At 44.3% G+C, this 16,911-nt stretch overlaps 1 protein-coding gene across 2 annotated transcripts in view; it reads left to right on the top strand.

Moving 5' to 3' along the window:
- VPS8 (VPS8 subunit of CORVET complex) overlaps positions 1 to 13,462 on the top strand; it is a 250,078-nt gene extending 236,616 nt beyond the window's left edge. Inside the window, exons 45-47 of one of the 2 annotated variants that reach the window (XM_053657638.1) lie at positions 4,234 to 4,314; positions 12,718 to 12,911; positions 13,060 to 13,462. In XM_053657638.1, coding sequence (XP_053513613.1) covers positions 4,234 to 4,314; positions 12,718 to 12,867 — 231 coding nt within the window. In that variant the 3' untranslated portion in view covers positions 12,868 to 12,911; positions 13,060 to 13,462. Of the gene's footprint in view, positions 1 to 4,233; positions 4,315 to 12,717 lie in introns of both variants that reach the window. The other variant, XM_053657637.1, reaches the window with a different exon arrangement.
- The last annotated feature ends 3,449 nt before the right edge of the window (positions 13,463 to 16,911 follow it).

Below are 16,911 nucleotides of genomic sequence, written 5' to 3'. Positions count from 1 at the left end.
TCCTTCCAATTTATTTATATGGTCTTCACTTTCTTTCTTCAGTGTCTTATAGTTATCTGAGTACAGGTCTTTTACCACCTTAGTTAAACTTATTCCTAGGTATTTTATTCTTTTTGATGCAATTGTAAATGAAATTGTTTCCTTACTCTTTCTGATAGTTCATTATTGATGTATAAAAATGCAGTTGGTTTCATTAATTTTGTATCCTACTTTACTGAATTCATTTATTAATTCTAACAGTTTTGGGGAGAATCTTTAGGGTTCTTTATATGCAATATCATGTCATCTGCAAATAATGACAGTTCTACTTCTGCCTTTGAAATTTAGATGCATTTTATTTCATTTTTTAAAGACTTCATTTATTTACTGTTAGAGAGAGGGGGAAGGAGAGAGAAAGAGAGGGAGAAAAACATCGACGTGCAAGAGAAACATCGATTAATTGCCTCTCACATGTGCCCAACCAGGAACCTGGTCTGCAACTGAGTCACATGCCCTGACTGAGAATTGAATCGGTGACCCTTCAGTTTGTGGGGTGATGCCCAGCCAACTGAGCCACAACAGTCACTTATTTATTTATTTAAAAAGAAATAAAACCAGTTAGGGCATGTTTTATTTCTTCTTGTTGTCTCATTGCTGTGGCTAGGACTTCCAATACTCTATTGAATGAAAGTGGTAAAAGTGGACATCATTGTGTTGTTCCTGATCTTAAAGAAAAAAGCTTTCAGTTTTTCACCATTGAATATGATGTTAGCTGTGTTTGTCACATACTGCCTTTATTATGTTGAGGTATGTTTCCTCTATCCCCACTGGTGAGTTTTTATTATAAATGGTTATTGAATTTTGTCAAATGCTTTCTTTATATCCATTGATACATGATTTTTATCCTTCATTTTGTTTATGTGGTGTGTCATGTTAACTTCTTTGCAAATACTGAACCAACCTTGAGTACCAAGAATAAATCCCTCTTGATCAGGTTAAATGAGCTTTTAAATATTTTGCTGAATTCAGTTTACTAATATTATGTTGAGGATTTTTGCATCTGTATTTGTCATGGATATTGGCCTATATTTTCTTTCTTTGTAATTTATCTGGTTTTGGTAATAGGGTAATGCTGGCGTCAGAAAATGAGTTTGGGAGCCTTCCCTCCTCTTCAATTTTTTGAATAGTTTGATGAGGATAGATGTTAATTCTTCTTTGAAAGTTTGATAAAATTCACATGAAGCCATCTGGTCCAAGACGTTTGTTAGGAGCTTTTTTAATTACTGATTCAATTTCATTAGAAGTTACCAGTCTATTCAGATTTTTGGTTTCTTCCTGGTTTAGTCTTGGATGATTGTATGTTTCTAGAAATTTATCAATTTCTTCTAGGTTGTCCAATTTCTTGGCATAAAGTTGTTCATAGTATTTTCCTATAATCCTTTGTATCTTTGTGGTGTTGGTTTTTATCTCTCTCCTCTCATTTCTTATGTTGCTTGGGCCATCACTCTTTTTTTCCTGATAACCCTAAGTAAAGGTTTATCAATTTTATTTATCTGTTTAGTGAACCAGCTATTGGTTTAATTGATCCTTTCTTTAGATTTTATTGTTTATTTCTGCTGTGATCTTTATTATTTCCTTCCTTTTATTCACTTTGGGCTTTTTTCTTTTTCTAGCTCCTTTAGGTATGAGGTTGGATAGTTAATTTAAAATTTTGCATGTTCTTTGAGGTAGGCCTATATTGCTATAAATCTCCCTCTTAGAACTGCTTTGGCTCTGTCCCATAGATTTGGGGTCATTATTTTTTTTTTGTATCAAGGTATCTTTTTATTTTTTCCTTGATCTCATTGATAATCCATTCATTTCTTAGTAGCATGTTATTTAATCTCCATGTGTTTCTGTATTTTTCAGTCCTCTTCTTGTAACTGATTTCTAGTTCATACCATTGTGTTTAGAAAAGTTGTTTGATACAATTGCAATCTTCTTACATTTATTGAGACTTGTTTTGTAACCTAACATTTTCCTATATCCTGGACAGTATTCCATGTGCACTTGAAAATAATGTATTTTCTACTGCTTTGGGGTGAAATGTTCTAAAATTATCAGTTACACGCATCTGGTCTAATGTATCATTTAGGGCTACTATTTCCTTTATTTTTCATCTGGATGATCCATTGATGTTAATGGAAAGTTAAAGTTCCCTATTGTTATTGTATTATTGATCTCCTCCTTTATGTCCATTAATATATATCTAGGTGTCCCTACACTGGATGCATAGATTACAAGAGTTATTTATATACTATTGTTGGATTGATCCCTTTACCATTATGAAATGCCTTTTGTCTCTTGCTACAACATTTGTTTTATAGTCTATATTGTCTTATGTAAGTATTGCTACCCTAGCTGTTTTGTCATTTACATTCACATGAAATATCTTTTTTCGTTCCTTACATACTTTGTATGTCTTTCTATTTGAATTGGGTCTCTTGTACTTAGCATATGCAAGGGTCTTGTTTTTTTAATACATTCAGCTTCCCTATGTCTTTTGGTAGGAATATTTAGTTCATTTACAATTAATTATTGAAAGGTATGTAGTTATTGCCATTTTATTAATTGATTTGTTTGTTTTTGTAGTTCTTTTCTGTTCCTTATTTTCTTGTATGTTGATAACTTTTGTGCTGTTATGTTTGGATTCTTTTCTCTTTATTTCTTGTTTATCTCTTGTCAGTTTTTGGTTTCTGCTACCATGTGCTTCATGTGTATCATGCTACATTTATACCATCTGTTTTAAGTTGGCAGTCACTTAAGTTCGAACACATTTTAAAATCATTACGATTTTTACTTACCTCCTCCACAGTCATGTTCTTGTCATTCTTTTAGACTTATTTTGTGTGTTTGTGTGTATCTCTCATTTTTGTAATTACACATGATCTTTTATCTACTTTTTTTACCTACTTTTGACTTTTAACCTCTGTAGTAGCTTTAGAGTTAGATGACTCACTGCTTTTACGTGTTTGCATATGTCAGTGAAAATTTTTCTTATATTTTCTTATTATTGATCTTTCTTTCTTAAAGAATCTCTTTAACAATTCTTATAATAATGGTTTAGTAGTGATGAACTCCTTCAGCTTTTTCTTGTCTGGGACATAACTTCTTATACAAATCTTTTTTTTAAGTTCAGACCCTCCTTGGGGAAAAAGGATGGACATGACAGCACCTTCTCACAGAGCAGCATCCGTGTCACCACCAAGCCCCTTTCTCGCTGAAACCCTCCTCCACTCAGACATGCTAGGTCTTTAGTAATACTTTTGTGTGCCAAAAGTACTCATAGTAAATACAGAATAAAGAAAGAGTTTTTTACTAGTCATATACACAGATGTAAAAACACTTCTGAAATCAACATTTAACTAAGGGTATCTCTAAATATAAGAATAAGCTAGCATATACTGAGCCCTTGTGAGATACCAGGTAAGTTAAAGACATTTTAAATATGTATCTCATGTAATTTAATTTTCAGTAACTTAAAGGAAGCATTATCCTCTCACTTATAGGCAATGGCACTGAGGCTTAGAGTGACTTGCCTAAGATCATACAGCAGGATAGTGTCAGAACTGGTATTTCCAGTACTTCCAATTTACTTCTGACTCCGAAGCCTATAGCTGCATCCCAAAGGACCCCTTATCTTCTCTGTAGGTATGAATTGGATCGGATCCATCAAGAATAGAACCACAGTATTGGCATGTTCCACCACGACACTGCTATAGAAATGTTAGAGTTCACCTCTTCTACAAAGCAATAGTCCAAGTTTGCAACCCCATAGGTGAATACCAGCTTTATAATGAGACAGGGAAATGACATGATTTCTCCTGTAAAATGATCCCCTACAACTACAACAAAAAAGGGCCATCTTTGCTGGGTATACCCAGTGATGGATATAGGAAGGCAGGGCTGGATGGAGCTAAATTTCTCTGCAGAATAAAAGCAAAGAGGGATCAAGAAGCCCTAAAGGAAGCTGGTCAGAACAGGAAATTAGCACACTGAGGAAAGGGTCCATAGAGAGGTAAGCCTGGGGGTTGGCACTAAGGGACCTTAGAGGGAACTGTCCATTTCTAGTTAATGCTCAATAAAATATCTTTCACTAATTGCTGGTAACATGGATTTTCTTCAGAGAAATGGAGGAAGCAGCATGTCCTATGTCACTATTGGCCAAGTTCAGAAGCCATGGATGTTACTAACCTTACTGTTTTTACCCCTCAGGCAACCTCAGAACCTGTTCTGGATCCACAGCAAATGCAAGCATTTGATCAGCTTTGTCATCTCTACCGAGGAAGTTCCAGGGTAATGTTTGTGTGGTTGTTTAAATTTTTATTTCTTTATTTATAATTGCTGTTTTGGAGATGCAGTGTCCTTAAGTCCTCTTAAAAGTACCCTTTTGTGGCCATGTGGAGCCCTGGCTCAGGGAGCAATCAGAATTTGGCAAAAGATGCAAAGGAAGTAGAAAGATGTCTGCCCCTTACCGTGAGCTGCGAGGACAAAGAAGGGCATCTGTGTTTCCTAAGCCTTCATCTGGGAGGCCTTTCTTTTTATTGATGACTGCCAGATCTGTCCAAAGCCTCAGACCCTGCAGGACATCTGCATTGGTTGAATTTGCTAAGTTACAGTGGCTTAACCAAGACAGAAGTTTAATGCAGGCAGCCCAGGGCACCTTCCATAAAGGTCTCTTCAGATTTCTTGTGTCTTGTGGCCCCACCATCCATGATATCTCCACTCTGGCTAGCAAGATGGATGAACAGGAGAAAGAGCAGAAGCCCTTTGTTTAAGGGCAGTCCCTACAAGTATACATCACTTACCCCGTTGTCCAGAACTTAGACACATGGGCACACCTAACTGCAATGCAGGCTGGGAAAATTGGTCTTTATTCAAGAAGGCCATTGGCTAAAACTACTGGCCTCCTACAACAGTAGAAGAAGAGCACAGATTTGGAGTGCCACCAGCGGTCATGCCATAACATCAGTCTGGGTGCCGCACAAGTACTTCAGACATGTAGTCATTAATGTTCTCCATCGGTTCTTCCCTGCCCCACTGCCTCTCTCTGGGCGGTGCCTTCTCTCATCCACCTACCAAAAGCAGAAACCTGGCAGCACCCCGGGCTTCTCTCTCCCATTCCATCCACTCACTAGGGAGATCTGTAGGCATCTTCTTTCATCTCCTGTGTATTTCTCTCCTTCCCCTACAAACTGTCACTCACAGAGGCCACCACAGGCCTTCTGTCCCTTCTCCATGCTGCTGCCCAGGTACTATTCCAAAACCCAATGTCATGTTACCCACCCCAACTGCTTGCTTAAATCACTTTCCTGGCTCTCCACCTGAAGGTGGAGTCCAAACTCTATCACCTCCTTCGATCCTCAAGTCACACTTAATTCCAGCTGGGCCTGATTTGTTCTTGAACTTATCTTGAGCTTGCACAGACTGCCTGTGTGCTGCTTCTATGCCTGGACTTCCTTCTCCCCATTAGGCAAACTCCTGTTTGGTGGCATGGAAGCCCAGATGAAAAATGGCAGATGAAAAATGGCCACCTCTTTGAGAGGTGGTCTAGGCTGAGGTTTTTGTTCCAGGAGACTTCTCCAGGGGGCCTCCGAAGTGGTCCAGCAGTGTTATTGAACTGGCATTACCTCTCTCCCCTCCCAGCCTCATCCAAGCTCCACCCCAGTAGTTGGGTTCCCGGGCCTTCTAAGGAAGTTCCGTGGCTTCAAACTACTAAGCCATTACTCATGACTCACCAATTTCCAGATCACTAAGTTACAGGTATAGTACACAAAAATATCTCTTTCCTAGGAAACAATATTTTTCCTGGTTGATCTTTCTACCTCACGGTGTCTGAATGTGAACGCGCTTGGAGTTTATGTAACATCTGTCTCCTGTTCTATTTTTGGTATTGTGTGTAATAGTTCTTGTGGAGAACTTCACAGGCTGATGGGCAACCAAGAGGGTTCTAAAAGACAGGAAGTCACATAAGGTGGAGCTCAAGCACAGCGAGGGACATCTCTCTGTAACCTCTCCAGTGACAGTCAAGTCCTGGTAGGACTGCTTAAGCGAGTGCACTTCCTGTCTGCCCTCGGCCAGCTGAGCAGCTCATAGTCAGAGCCAGTGTTAGGAACTGTGAACTGGACTACATGCGTGTCTCTGAGCCAGGAGCTGGGGCTGGATTATTTCTGATAAATTGGCACTTTGAACTTACGGGCCTTAAGGCATCTCCCCTGTCACCACAGCCACTGGTAGTAAGTTATCAACAAAAGTGACAAATGGACACACATGAATCTCTGCCATTATTGCCTGGGTAAAGAGAGAACCCCTTGCAAGGGTCAGAGGACTGCCAGAAGACAGAGTTCCTGGAAGGTGACAAGCATCATCTCTGGGCAAGGCAGAGCTGCAGGCAGTTGAGCTGAGAACGAACGGCCACATGGACCTGAGACTGAATCCCACACTACCACTCACCTCTGGGTATCTCAGGGCAAGTTACTTAACTTCTCAGGGCTCCAAGTGTTTTACCTGGAGGGTTGTGTTAGAGAATTAGTAATGTCAGACTTGTGAAGCAGGTCCAAGATGGCAGCCTCAGTGCCAGTGTGTTCCTCCCAAGAACACATTGAGTGTACGCCTAGATTTAGAGCAGCTTCTCCGGGGAGGCAACCATGAGCCAGTTAAATAGCTTTTGCACAACAAGCAAGAAAGAGGGACCCCATAGAGAAGTTGGGGAACCAGGAGCTGAGGGGACAACCTAGGACCAGCGGAACCAGTGAGTGCCCTTGTTTATGTTTGCCCTGAACCTGGATAGCAGGTGAGAGCTCCATCAAGCCTCTGTGGCCAACCTGTAGGGCACCCTGGCACATGCCCAGCCACCCCTCCTGAGCTAGATCCAGCAGAAACAGGAGGGCGTCAGGCCCTTGCAGTTGGAGGTTGACCCAGCAGGTACAGCAGTGTGCTGCTTCATGCACCCACTGGGCTGTGCACACAAGGGGCTCCCCCACCTGAGGAGGATGCAGAGCTAATGAAACATTGTGGCATCCGCATGCAGGACTGCCCTGTCCAAAGAAAGTATGGAGATTTGGGGGTGCTACTGTGCACTCATGTGCTGCCTCTCCTAGAGAGTGTAGAGCAGGCAAAACCCTGCAATAGTGGGGCACTGCTGCACACACACAGGGTCACCCACCCAAAGAAAATGTGGAGCTAGCAAAACATTGTGGTGCCCACACACAGGGCTGCCCCATGCAGAGTGAGTTGGGTGTGCACGCAAAGTCATGCTGTGATCACAGACAATTAAAGCAACAGGGTACAGAAAGGGCACACCTTGTAGCTCTGTCTAAATCAGGCAGCCCCATGCAGATTAGAAGGGCAAGGAAATATGCACCACCTGAATCCCACTCCAGGTCAGGTGGAGCATCAAGTAGGGCACATGCCTGCCCTGACTACAACTAGCCTGCCAGAGCTCTCCAATGCAGTCTACAGATTGCTCTTTCAAGATGGAGAGGGTTAGTTATTCAGTGCAACTCAGGAACAAACACAGAAAGCCAAACAGAATGGAGAGAAAGATGAATATGCTCAAATGAAGAAACAAGAAGAAACTCCAGAGAAAAATCCTAAGACAGAAGTAGTAAGTAATTTGACTAACAGAGAATTCGAAGAAACTGTCATGAGGGTGCCCAACAAACTTTAGAGTACAGTAGAGGAATTCAGAGAGCACCTCAGCAGAAAGATAGAAAACACAATAAAGAACCAACTGCAAATGAAGCACACAATGACTGACATGAAGAATACATTAGAACAGGGGTGTCGAACTCATTTTCACTGGGCACCACATCAGCTTCATGGTTGCCTTCAAAGGGCCCAATGTAATGTTAGGACTGTATAAATGTAACTACTCCATAACAGTTAAGTGAGAGCTCAGCACTGCCACAGGGTATAAACAAAGTGCCGGGCCAGATAAAACAAGGTGGAGAACTAGATTTGGCCTGTGGGCCTTGTGTTTGCCACCTGTGCGTTAGAAGGAATTGACAGCAGATTAGTTAATACAGAAGAATAGATTGGTGACCTAGAAGAATAGCAGAATAGTAGAAATTACCCAAAAAGAACAGCAAAGTGAGAAAACAATTTTTAAATGAAGATAGTGTAAGAGAGTTCTGGGATAAGATCAGTACCCTAACATTTGCATTATAGGAATTCCAGAAGGAGAGGAAAAAGGGAAATAATACTTGAATAATGTCTGAAAACTTTCCTCATCTGGGGAAGAAAACAGGCTTCCAAACAGAGGGTGTCAAACATAGTGAACCCAAAGAGGCACACACCAAGGCATACTGGATTTAAATGGGGAAAGTTAAGGAGACCCCTGGGTGTCTGAGCTGGGTGGCTCAGTTGGTGGAAGTATCGTCCCATAACCAAAAGGTCGCAGGTTCAATTCCCGATCAGGGCACATGCCTAGGTTGCAGGTTTGATCCATGGTCAGGTACGGGAGGGAGGCAACTGATCAGTGTTTCTCACTCTCTTCCTTGCCCTCTCTCTAAAACCAATAAGCATATTCTTGGGTGAGGATTAAAAAAATTAAGGAGAAAGAGACAATCTTAAAGACAGTAAGAATGAAACATCTCATACAAAAGAAAGCCCATAAGGCTATCAGCTGATTTCTCAAAAGCAACTCTACAGGCCAGAAGGGAGTGGCAGGAGATATTTGAAGTGTTCAAAGAAGGGAATATACAACCTGGAACACTATATCCAGCAGGATTATCATTTACAGTTGGAGAGAGTTTTCCAGATAAGTGAAAACCACAGTTCACCTCCACTAAACTGGCCTTACAAGAAACATTAAAGGGTCTTCTTTATGCAGAAAAGACAAGACCACGACCCAAAATAAGAAATATAGGGGAAAATATCTCACTGGTAAAGGCAAAAATACAATAATCACAGTGAATCAACCACTTTAAAAAGCTAACATGGCCCTGGCTCGTGTGGCTCAATGGACTGAGCACAGGCTGTGAACCAAAAAGTCGCTGGTTTGATTCCCAGTCAGGGCACATGCCTGGGTTGTGGGCCAGGTCCCCAGCTGGGGGCGTGCAAGAGGCAGCCAAGTGACATCTCCCTCCATCTCTTTCTCTCTCCCTTCCCCTCTCTCTAAAAAAAATAAAATCTTTTTTTAAAAAAAAAGCTAATATGAAGGTTAAAAGACAATAGTAGAAAAATTAACAGTAGCTGCAATAAATGGCCAAAGGATACACAAAAAGATACAAAACAATGTCAAAAACAGAGCGGGAAGGGGAAATAATGTAGTGCCTTCAGAACACAACTCAACTCAAATGCCTGTCAGCTTAACATAGACTGCCGTGGCTACCAATGTATGTAGATGCACCTCACAGTAACCATAAACCAAACATACACAAAAAATACACAGAAAAATGAAGAGAAAGGAACCCAATCAAAACACTAAAGAAAACCAACAAATCAAAAGGAAACAATCAAGAGAAGAAGGAAGGACGGTGAAGAACAACAAAAACCACCAAAAAACAATGAACAAAATGGCAATGAGCATATACCTATTAATAATTACTCTAAATGTTAATGAAGTAAATGCTCCAAACAACACAGAAGAGGCTGAATGGGTCAAAACAAGACAAGAAAAGACCCATTTCTAGCTGCAAACAAAAGACTCACTTTAGGCTGACAGACACACAGACCGAAAGTGAAGAGATGGAAGGGACATCCGTGCCGTCAGGGACAGAAGGAAAGCTGGGGCGCAGCAGTGCTCCATCCGACAAGACAGACTTCAGCGCTTTTGAAGGGAGTCAATCGAAGAAGAGGTAAACCTCTGTGCACCCAACCTGGGAACACCCGAATATAAAAAGCAGTTGTCAGTGGACATAAAGGCAGGAGTGAACAGTAATACTGTCACAGTGGGGGACTTGAATACCCCACTTACCTCAATGGACAGATCACCCAGACGGACAATCAGTAAGAAACAATGGCTTTAAATGCCACGTTGAACCAGTTTGACTTGATAGACATTTATAGAGTATTTTATCCAAAAACTGCAGATTACACATTTCTTTTCAAGTGCACACAGAACATTTTCCAGGATAGACCACAGACTAGGCCACAAAATAGGCTCAATAAATTCAAGAAGATTGAAATTATATCAAGCATATTTTCTGACCACAGCAGCATGAAACTAGAAATCAACTACAGGAAAAAAGTTGGGGAAAAAAACACAAATAAGTGGAGATGAAATGACATGCTTCTGAACAACCGATGGGCACAAGACAAAATCAAAAACTACCTTGAGACAAATGAAAATGAAAACAATTTTCATTTTCATTTCACACAGTTTTCACACAGCAAAAGCAGTTATAAGAGGAAAGTGTGTAGCATTACAGGCCTACCTCAAGAAGCAGGTAAATATCCCAAATAAACAATCTAAGTCTACACCTAAAGAAACTTAAAAAAAAAAAAGAACAAATAATACCCAAATTTGGTAGAAGGAAAGAAATAAAGATCAGAGCAGAAATAAATGAAATAGAAAATAGAAGAACAATAGAAAAGATTAATGAAATCAAGAGCTGGTTCTTTGAAAAAAATTTTTTTTAATTGACAAGCTTCTAATACCAAGCAAAAGAAAACACAAATATATAAAATCAGAAATAAAAGAAATTAGAACTGACACTACAGAAATACAAAGGATTATTAAAGAATACTAGGAATAATGTGCAACAAATTGGACAATCTGAAAGAAATGAATAAATTTCTAGGAACATATAACCTTCCAAGAGTAACCAGGAAGAAACAGAGAATCTGAATGGACCAATGCTAGCAATGAAATTGAAGCAGGAATCAAAAACTCCCAACAAATAAAAGCCTAGGACAGATGGCTTCACAGGTGAAATCTACCAAACATTTAAAGAAGAATTCATACCTGTCCTTCTCAAATAAACAGAAGACATGAAAAGACGTTTCTCCCAAGAAGCCATACAGAGGCCCAACAGACATGTGGAAAGATGCTCAGCATCCCTAATTATCAGGGAAAGGCAAATCAAAACCACAAGGAGACACCACCTCGTACCTGTCAGAATGTCTGTCATCAAAGTCAACAACATAATGTGCTGGTGCGGATGAAAAGGGAATCCTTGTGCACTGTGGGTGGGAATGCAGACTGGGATGGCCACTGTGGAAAACAGTACACAGGATCCTCAAAAACCTAAAAATAGAACCACCATATGACCCAACGATTTCATCTCTGGGTACTTATCCAAAGAAAACAAAAACACTAATTCAAAAGATATATGCGACCTATGTTCCCTGCAGCATTACTTACAATGGCCAGCATATCAAAGCAACTAGGTGCCTATCGATATGTGAACAAATAATGAAGCGAAATATACAGTGGAATATCAGGCAGTAACAGAAAGTGAAATCTTACCATTTGTGACGACAAGGCTGGACCTAGAGGGTATTAGGCCAAGTGAAATGAGTTAGACAGACAAATACCATATGATTTCAGTTATATGTGGAATCTAAAAAACATAGCAAACAAAATAAAACCAAAAACAGACTCATAGAAACAGAGACCAAAGGGATGATTGCCAGAGGGGAGCTGTTGGCAGGGTGGGTGATAAAGGGGAAGGGGAATATAGTCAGTAATATTGTAATAAGTTTGCACAGTGGCAGATGATTACTAGAATTAGTCAAGTGATCCCACTGAAGACAAAATGTCAAATCACTATATTGTACACCTGAGACTAATATAATTAATATTCTATACCAACTGCTTAAATTAAAAAAAAATTTTTTGAAAGAAATAGTACATGTAAAGGACCTAGGGTAGTGCCTGGCACCTAAAAGGCACTCACCAGTCACCTGGGGCCGTCAGCTGTCCCCGCAGACTTCCTGCCTACTCCACCCTGTGTGGTGTCCAGCCCCTCACAGCTGCCCTCTCCAGGGGCAGGACCCTGGGTGTGGAATTGCTCTGTTCGCTGACCATCAGGGCACCTCCGGGGCCAGGCTGTCGGGCCCCTGATTTGCAGAGCCCTCTCTGGGGTGAAAGGGGCAACTCCTCTGAAAGCAGAGTCGGGTGTCCCAGTGGGCTAGCCGTAACCTTTCCTCCTGCCACTCTCTATCCTTGGCAGGTAGGTCTTTCGGAGCTGAGCCACTAACAGGGAGGAGTTTTCAGGAGAAGGTAGAGTTCCCCCTGAAGTAGCAGCTGGGCATCCATTTGAAGCCATCTAGGTCACAAAAGATAGCGGTCAGAGCCAGTGATCATAATGCGGGTCCTTGGCCCAGAGGACCGACCGAGAGGGAATGGGATGAGAGGAGTGGAGAGTGGGGAACCTCAGCCCCCGGCAAGGCCGCAGGCTCGGGCGCCGCGGCAGAGGCATACTTAGAGTGCTGAAGGTTCAGAATCAGCTTCCCATCATTGTCACGGTATCAGTTTGAAGTGCTACAGGACGTCCCCAGTCCACTCTTACTAAGGGAGGGGATTTAGGTCCTAAAGGATGCAGTGAACTTATCCACAGTCACGGTGCTTGTTTGTGTGATGCGACCTGGGATCAGACCCAGCCTGTGCACCCTTCCCATAGCATAGCACCGCCCCTCGTGTATTCCAGGCAGTGAGCGGACTCAGGCTCCCTCCAGGCTGTTCCACATCCAGCCTCCCCATAAATCCTCTGACCCCACAGCTTTGGCTGATGTATGTCCCCTCCTTTGCAGCTGGCTCTCCTCACAGAACTGTCCCAGAACCGTGGCAGCGAGAGCTACCGGCCATTCAGTGGCTCCCAGAGTAGTCCTGCTTTCAACAGCATCTTCCAGAATGAGAACTTCCAGCTGCAGCTCATTCCCCCGCCTGTGACTGAGGACTGACGCCTCTCTGGGGCCTGGCCCTGAAGACCAGAGACGATCCCAAGGCAAGTGGGCCGCAACCCCTCTGGACTGGCTGGGCCCCCACTGCCTCCCACACTTCTGAGCAGAGGGCCCAAGGTGGACTGCCATGGTTGGGTGCTCCCCATGGCTGAAACTCCCTCCCAGTGAGGCCCCTCCCCATCTCTCCCACAGTGTTGCTACAGCAGCAGCTCACCAGTGGATTCTGTTTTGCCTGATAAGCAGAGGAATGTCACACACCTCCATCCAGCTCTTTGAGGAAATGTGCTTTGCCCGTTGGGACATTTTCCTGTTTCCCCAGATGCCTAAAGAATAGGCAGCGCGCACATGGGTGGCATTCTGGAGTCTGTCACACTTGTTTCCTTCAGCTGGTGGGTGACGTGGAGGGACTTCAGCTTCTGCTGCTGTTGGGAACAGGGAACAGGGTCGGCCAGGCCAGGCTGCAGCGCAGCTCAAACCTACACTGCAGGGAGCCAAGGACCTGTGGGCGAAGGCATCTCCCTATTGACATGTTTATGTGAAAACCCCTTTGAGTCTATGATTTTCCCTTTCCAAGAATAAATGCCTGTTTAAGTTATGCAGGCCTGCTGGCTGGCTGGCTGCCTCTCAATCTATCAAGCCATGAAGGACATTTAGGACACCTATTACCACGATTCCCTTTTGTTAGCTTAAAGTCGAGGCCCTTGCTTGTGACAGCAGTACCTAAAGCAGCAGCAGCGCCGTCACGACGCCATCCCGAGCAGAGTGGCCCAAGTGCTGCTGTGCCAGGGACCAGGCTGCAGAGTGGCGTTTTTACATTTCTTGGCCCTGGGTCTCTGTATGTCATTGGACCAAAGACAGGAGGTCACCACATGCAGAAAGTAGGCTTCCCCCTCCCTCCTCAACAGTCCACTCAGGGATGATCAGACTCGCATGGACTGGCGCATTTATGCCAACCAAGCCACAGGAAACATAAACTACATAAAGGTCTGCTGACCTTTCATAGACAGGTGATCCTGCTTTGGCCACATACTAGCTGTGATCCTGGGAAGTCACTTAACTTCTCTAAGCTTGTTTCATATATAATAAAGCTGCCGTGAAGACTAAGTGAAGCAATGCAGGCCATGCAAATGCTCCTGGAATACCAGCCTAGCCTTGTTATGTAGGCATATACCTCATGTTATTTATTACACTTCCCTTCCCTGCATGTCGCAGGTTTTGTATTCTTTACAAATCAAAGGTAAAACCCTCCACCAGCAAAAAGATGACTTGCTTAATTGCAACACTATTTCAGTGCTTGGGAACCAAACCCCCAATACCTCTGAGATGTGCAACTACCCCCGAAACCCGCTGCCCAGGCTGCTACCTCTGCAGATGAGAGGATGTGGTTGAGTATTAAGTGAACACCACTGGTTGCTGGCTGCAGCTATATGAGATGGTCTCAGCCCCGTTTTGTGAATAAGACTGAGGCTCAGATATAATAAATAAGTTAACCAAGGAGACACACTCAAGAAATGGCAGAGCAGGGATCTGAACTCAGGACTGTGATTCCAGAGCCAAGATGCTACCTCCCCAGATCATGGATCAGAAGATTTCTTGAGCTTAAAATTAAGGCCAAGCAGTTTGATATTCTCAAAGCAATCTTGGTAATTTTCCCTGTATAGTCTAAATGAGCCAAGGCACTTTACTGAGCACTGAAACCCTTTCCCAAATCAGGGCCAGTCAACACCAGCCAGTCACTCTCCTCCGGCCCGCTGGTTTCCTGCAACTTGTCATTCGAGTCACAGTACCACTGAATGCCCAACAGCAGCTCTCGTGCAGCTCACGCCTCCTAAGGGGAATCTCAGGAGCGGATTTAAAGGCCTTCTTGTCTTTCCTAAGGGTAGATGAGAAGCCGATTCTAAGCGCTGGGCACTGGAGACGTGCAGGCCGAGCTGAACCCCACTCCCTGCCACTGTCACTGTCCCTATCCCCTCTTGTGGCACTGAGCACATGTTTTAGTCTGCAGTGATGTCGGGTCCCACTTCCAAGCAGTTCCTTAGGGGCAGAGACTGGTGTGGAAATCTTCTAGACTCAGCAACAGCAGCCGTTCTGCCAACACGGCCACGGACGGTACCCAGGAAGCAGGGGCTCCCGGCCAGGGGCAGCTAGCTCAGCGGCTTTTCTAGTCAGGTGCTCACAGGTGGTCAGAGGAGGGCTGTGGGGGGGGGGGGGGGGTGGTTCCAGAGACACTTTGGCTACCATTTGGGGAGGGCAGATACCTGGTCTGAATGTCTCCTCCCCTGCCACCCCTGTGGGTGGGAGGGATGATCCTCTGAAAGAAAATCGGGACCCTGACAAGAGGGGAGTGGATTCTGGGTGGCCAAACACAGCAGTGTCCATCACAGCTTTGTTGCCTGGTAAAGTATCTGAATGGACAGCGTGAAAACACAGTTACTCTCAGCTCCCCCCTCCAGCCCGAGGCCCCCACACCCACACATCCCACACTCTGCGCCTGCCTTCCCCCAGCCACCGGGGGCACAGAGCTGCACCCAGTTGTGCACCCCGGGCAGAACGGACCATGGGAAGGGGCCACAGGGTCTAGGCACGGCTCTGGCCTGGCCCACTTGAGAGCCGAGGAAGGCTGTTTGCTCTTCTGAAAAATAGAAATAGAAGTGGTCACCAATAGCAAAGTCCAAGTGACATGTGGGAAGATACTTTCTTTACAAAGTAACGTTTCCAACCACAGCCTACCACAGCGAGGGGGAGGAAAGGGGTTTGTGGAAGAGGAAAGCCAACAGAGGCCTCATCAATGATGAATGCTTTAGTGAATAAATAATTCAGAGCTTCGGGGATCCTTTTAGAAACTGTGTGTTCCTACGCTGCTCTGCCTGGTGAAAATGTTTTTCCAAAGGAGCTACTCCAGAATCAGAGGCCTGGGATGAGCCCAGAGATGCAGGAAGACCTCCTGGTGTGCTGTCCGCTCCAGCAGCCCAGGGCCAAGTCCAGGGCCCAGGGGGTGTGGGTACCGCTGAGCTCCCAGAGGACAGCCTCAGCCGTCAGAGTTCATCCCAGCTGGCCCCTCCACTCTGGGGCATCCCCGACCAGCTTCCTCCACTGGCCTCTTCCATGCCTGATGCTCCGTGGCGCCTCCCCCAGCTACCGAAGGAAATGGCAGTTTGTCTCACCTTATTTCCACAGGTGGGTGTTTTCCTGTCTGCCTCCTATACTCCTGAGGTCAGGACTGTGTTCTGTCCACTCCAAAACACAGTGCTTAATACTATTAAATAGGTATCACCACATTTTCTTTAAAATCACTTTTTTTAAGTAAACTTTTTATGAACAGAAATGTTCACAAAACATATGCGTGCAGCTGGATTAATTCACAAAGTGAACAGACATGTACAAGCAAATAGAAATGACCAGCACCCCAGAGGTCCACCGCCCCTCCAGTTTAACACTATCCTAACTTCTTCCATCGTAGACAGCTTCTCCAGGGCTGGTCTCAGTCAGGGGTGGGCCTCAGGTGTGGCGGGGAGACAGGTGAGGGAGAGGAGAGGCCTGAGGAGCAGCAGGGCAGGGTTCGACTGCACAGGCTCAAGTTGAGGGAGTCACTCCGGCTGGACTCGGAATCAGTGGAACACTGGTGCTCTGGCTCTGCTACTTACCTGCCACTGACTTACCTGCTTTTACAGTCAACTTAGCTCTTGGTTGCTTCAGCCACACACTAACAAAATTATCCTGCTCTCTCCGCCTTAGTGTCTGTGGGTATGGCAGGCGAGTCCCCATTCTGACAGGTGATGTTCCGCTGATCCATGATGCTGTGTCTCCTGTCACATCTTGCAATGACACTCCAGATCTCCTTCTCAGGATCAGTCATCTGGGGTTGTGCACTAGGTGACAGGCTAGGTATCACAGAGGGCTAAACTGTTGCACCAGGGCCCCAGTTTTCTGAACTCCCATCTCCAAGTTCACAGAAGAGCTTCGGGCTAGGGACTGAGAAAGGCAGAGACAAATCCTCCCTCTCTCCAACCCAGTGGCCCAAGAACTCTCCAGCTGTGGCTAGGA

The sequence above is a fragment of the Artibeus jamaicensis genome, unplaced genomic scaffold, assembly GCF_021234435.1.
Source record: "Artibeus jamaicensis isolate MK-2021 breed Jamaican fruit bat unplaced genomic scaffold, CSHL_Jam_final scaffold_474, whole genome shotgun sequence".
NCBI classification, from domain to species: domain Eukaryota; kingdom Metazoa; phylum Chordata; class Mammalia; order Chiroptera; family Phyllostomidae; genus Artibeus; species Artibeus jamaicensis.
This window is presented reverse-complemented; position numbering and strand designations above follow the sequence as displayed.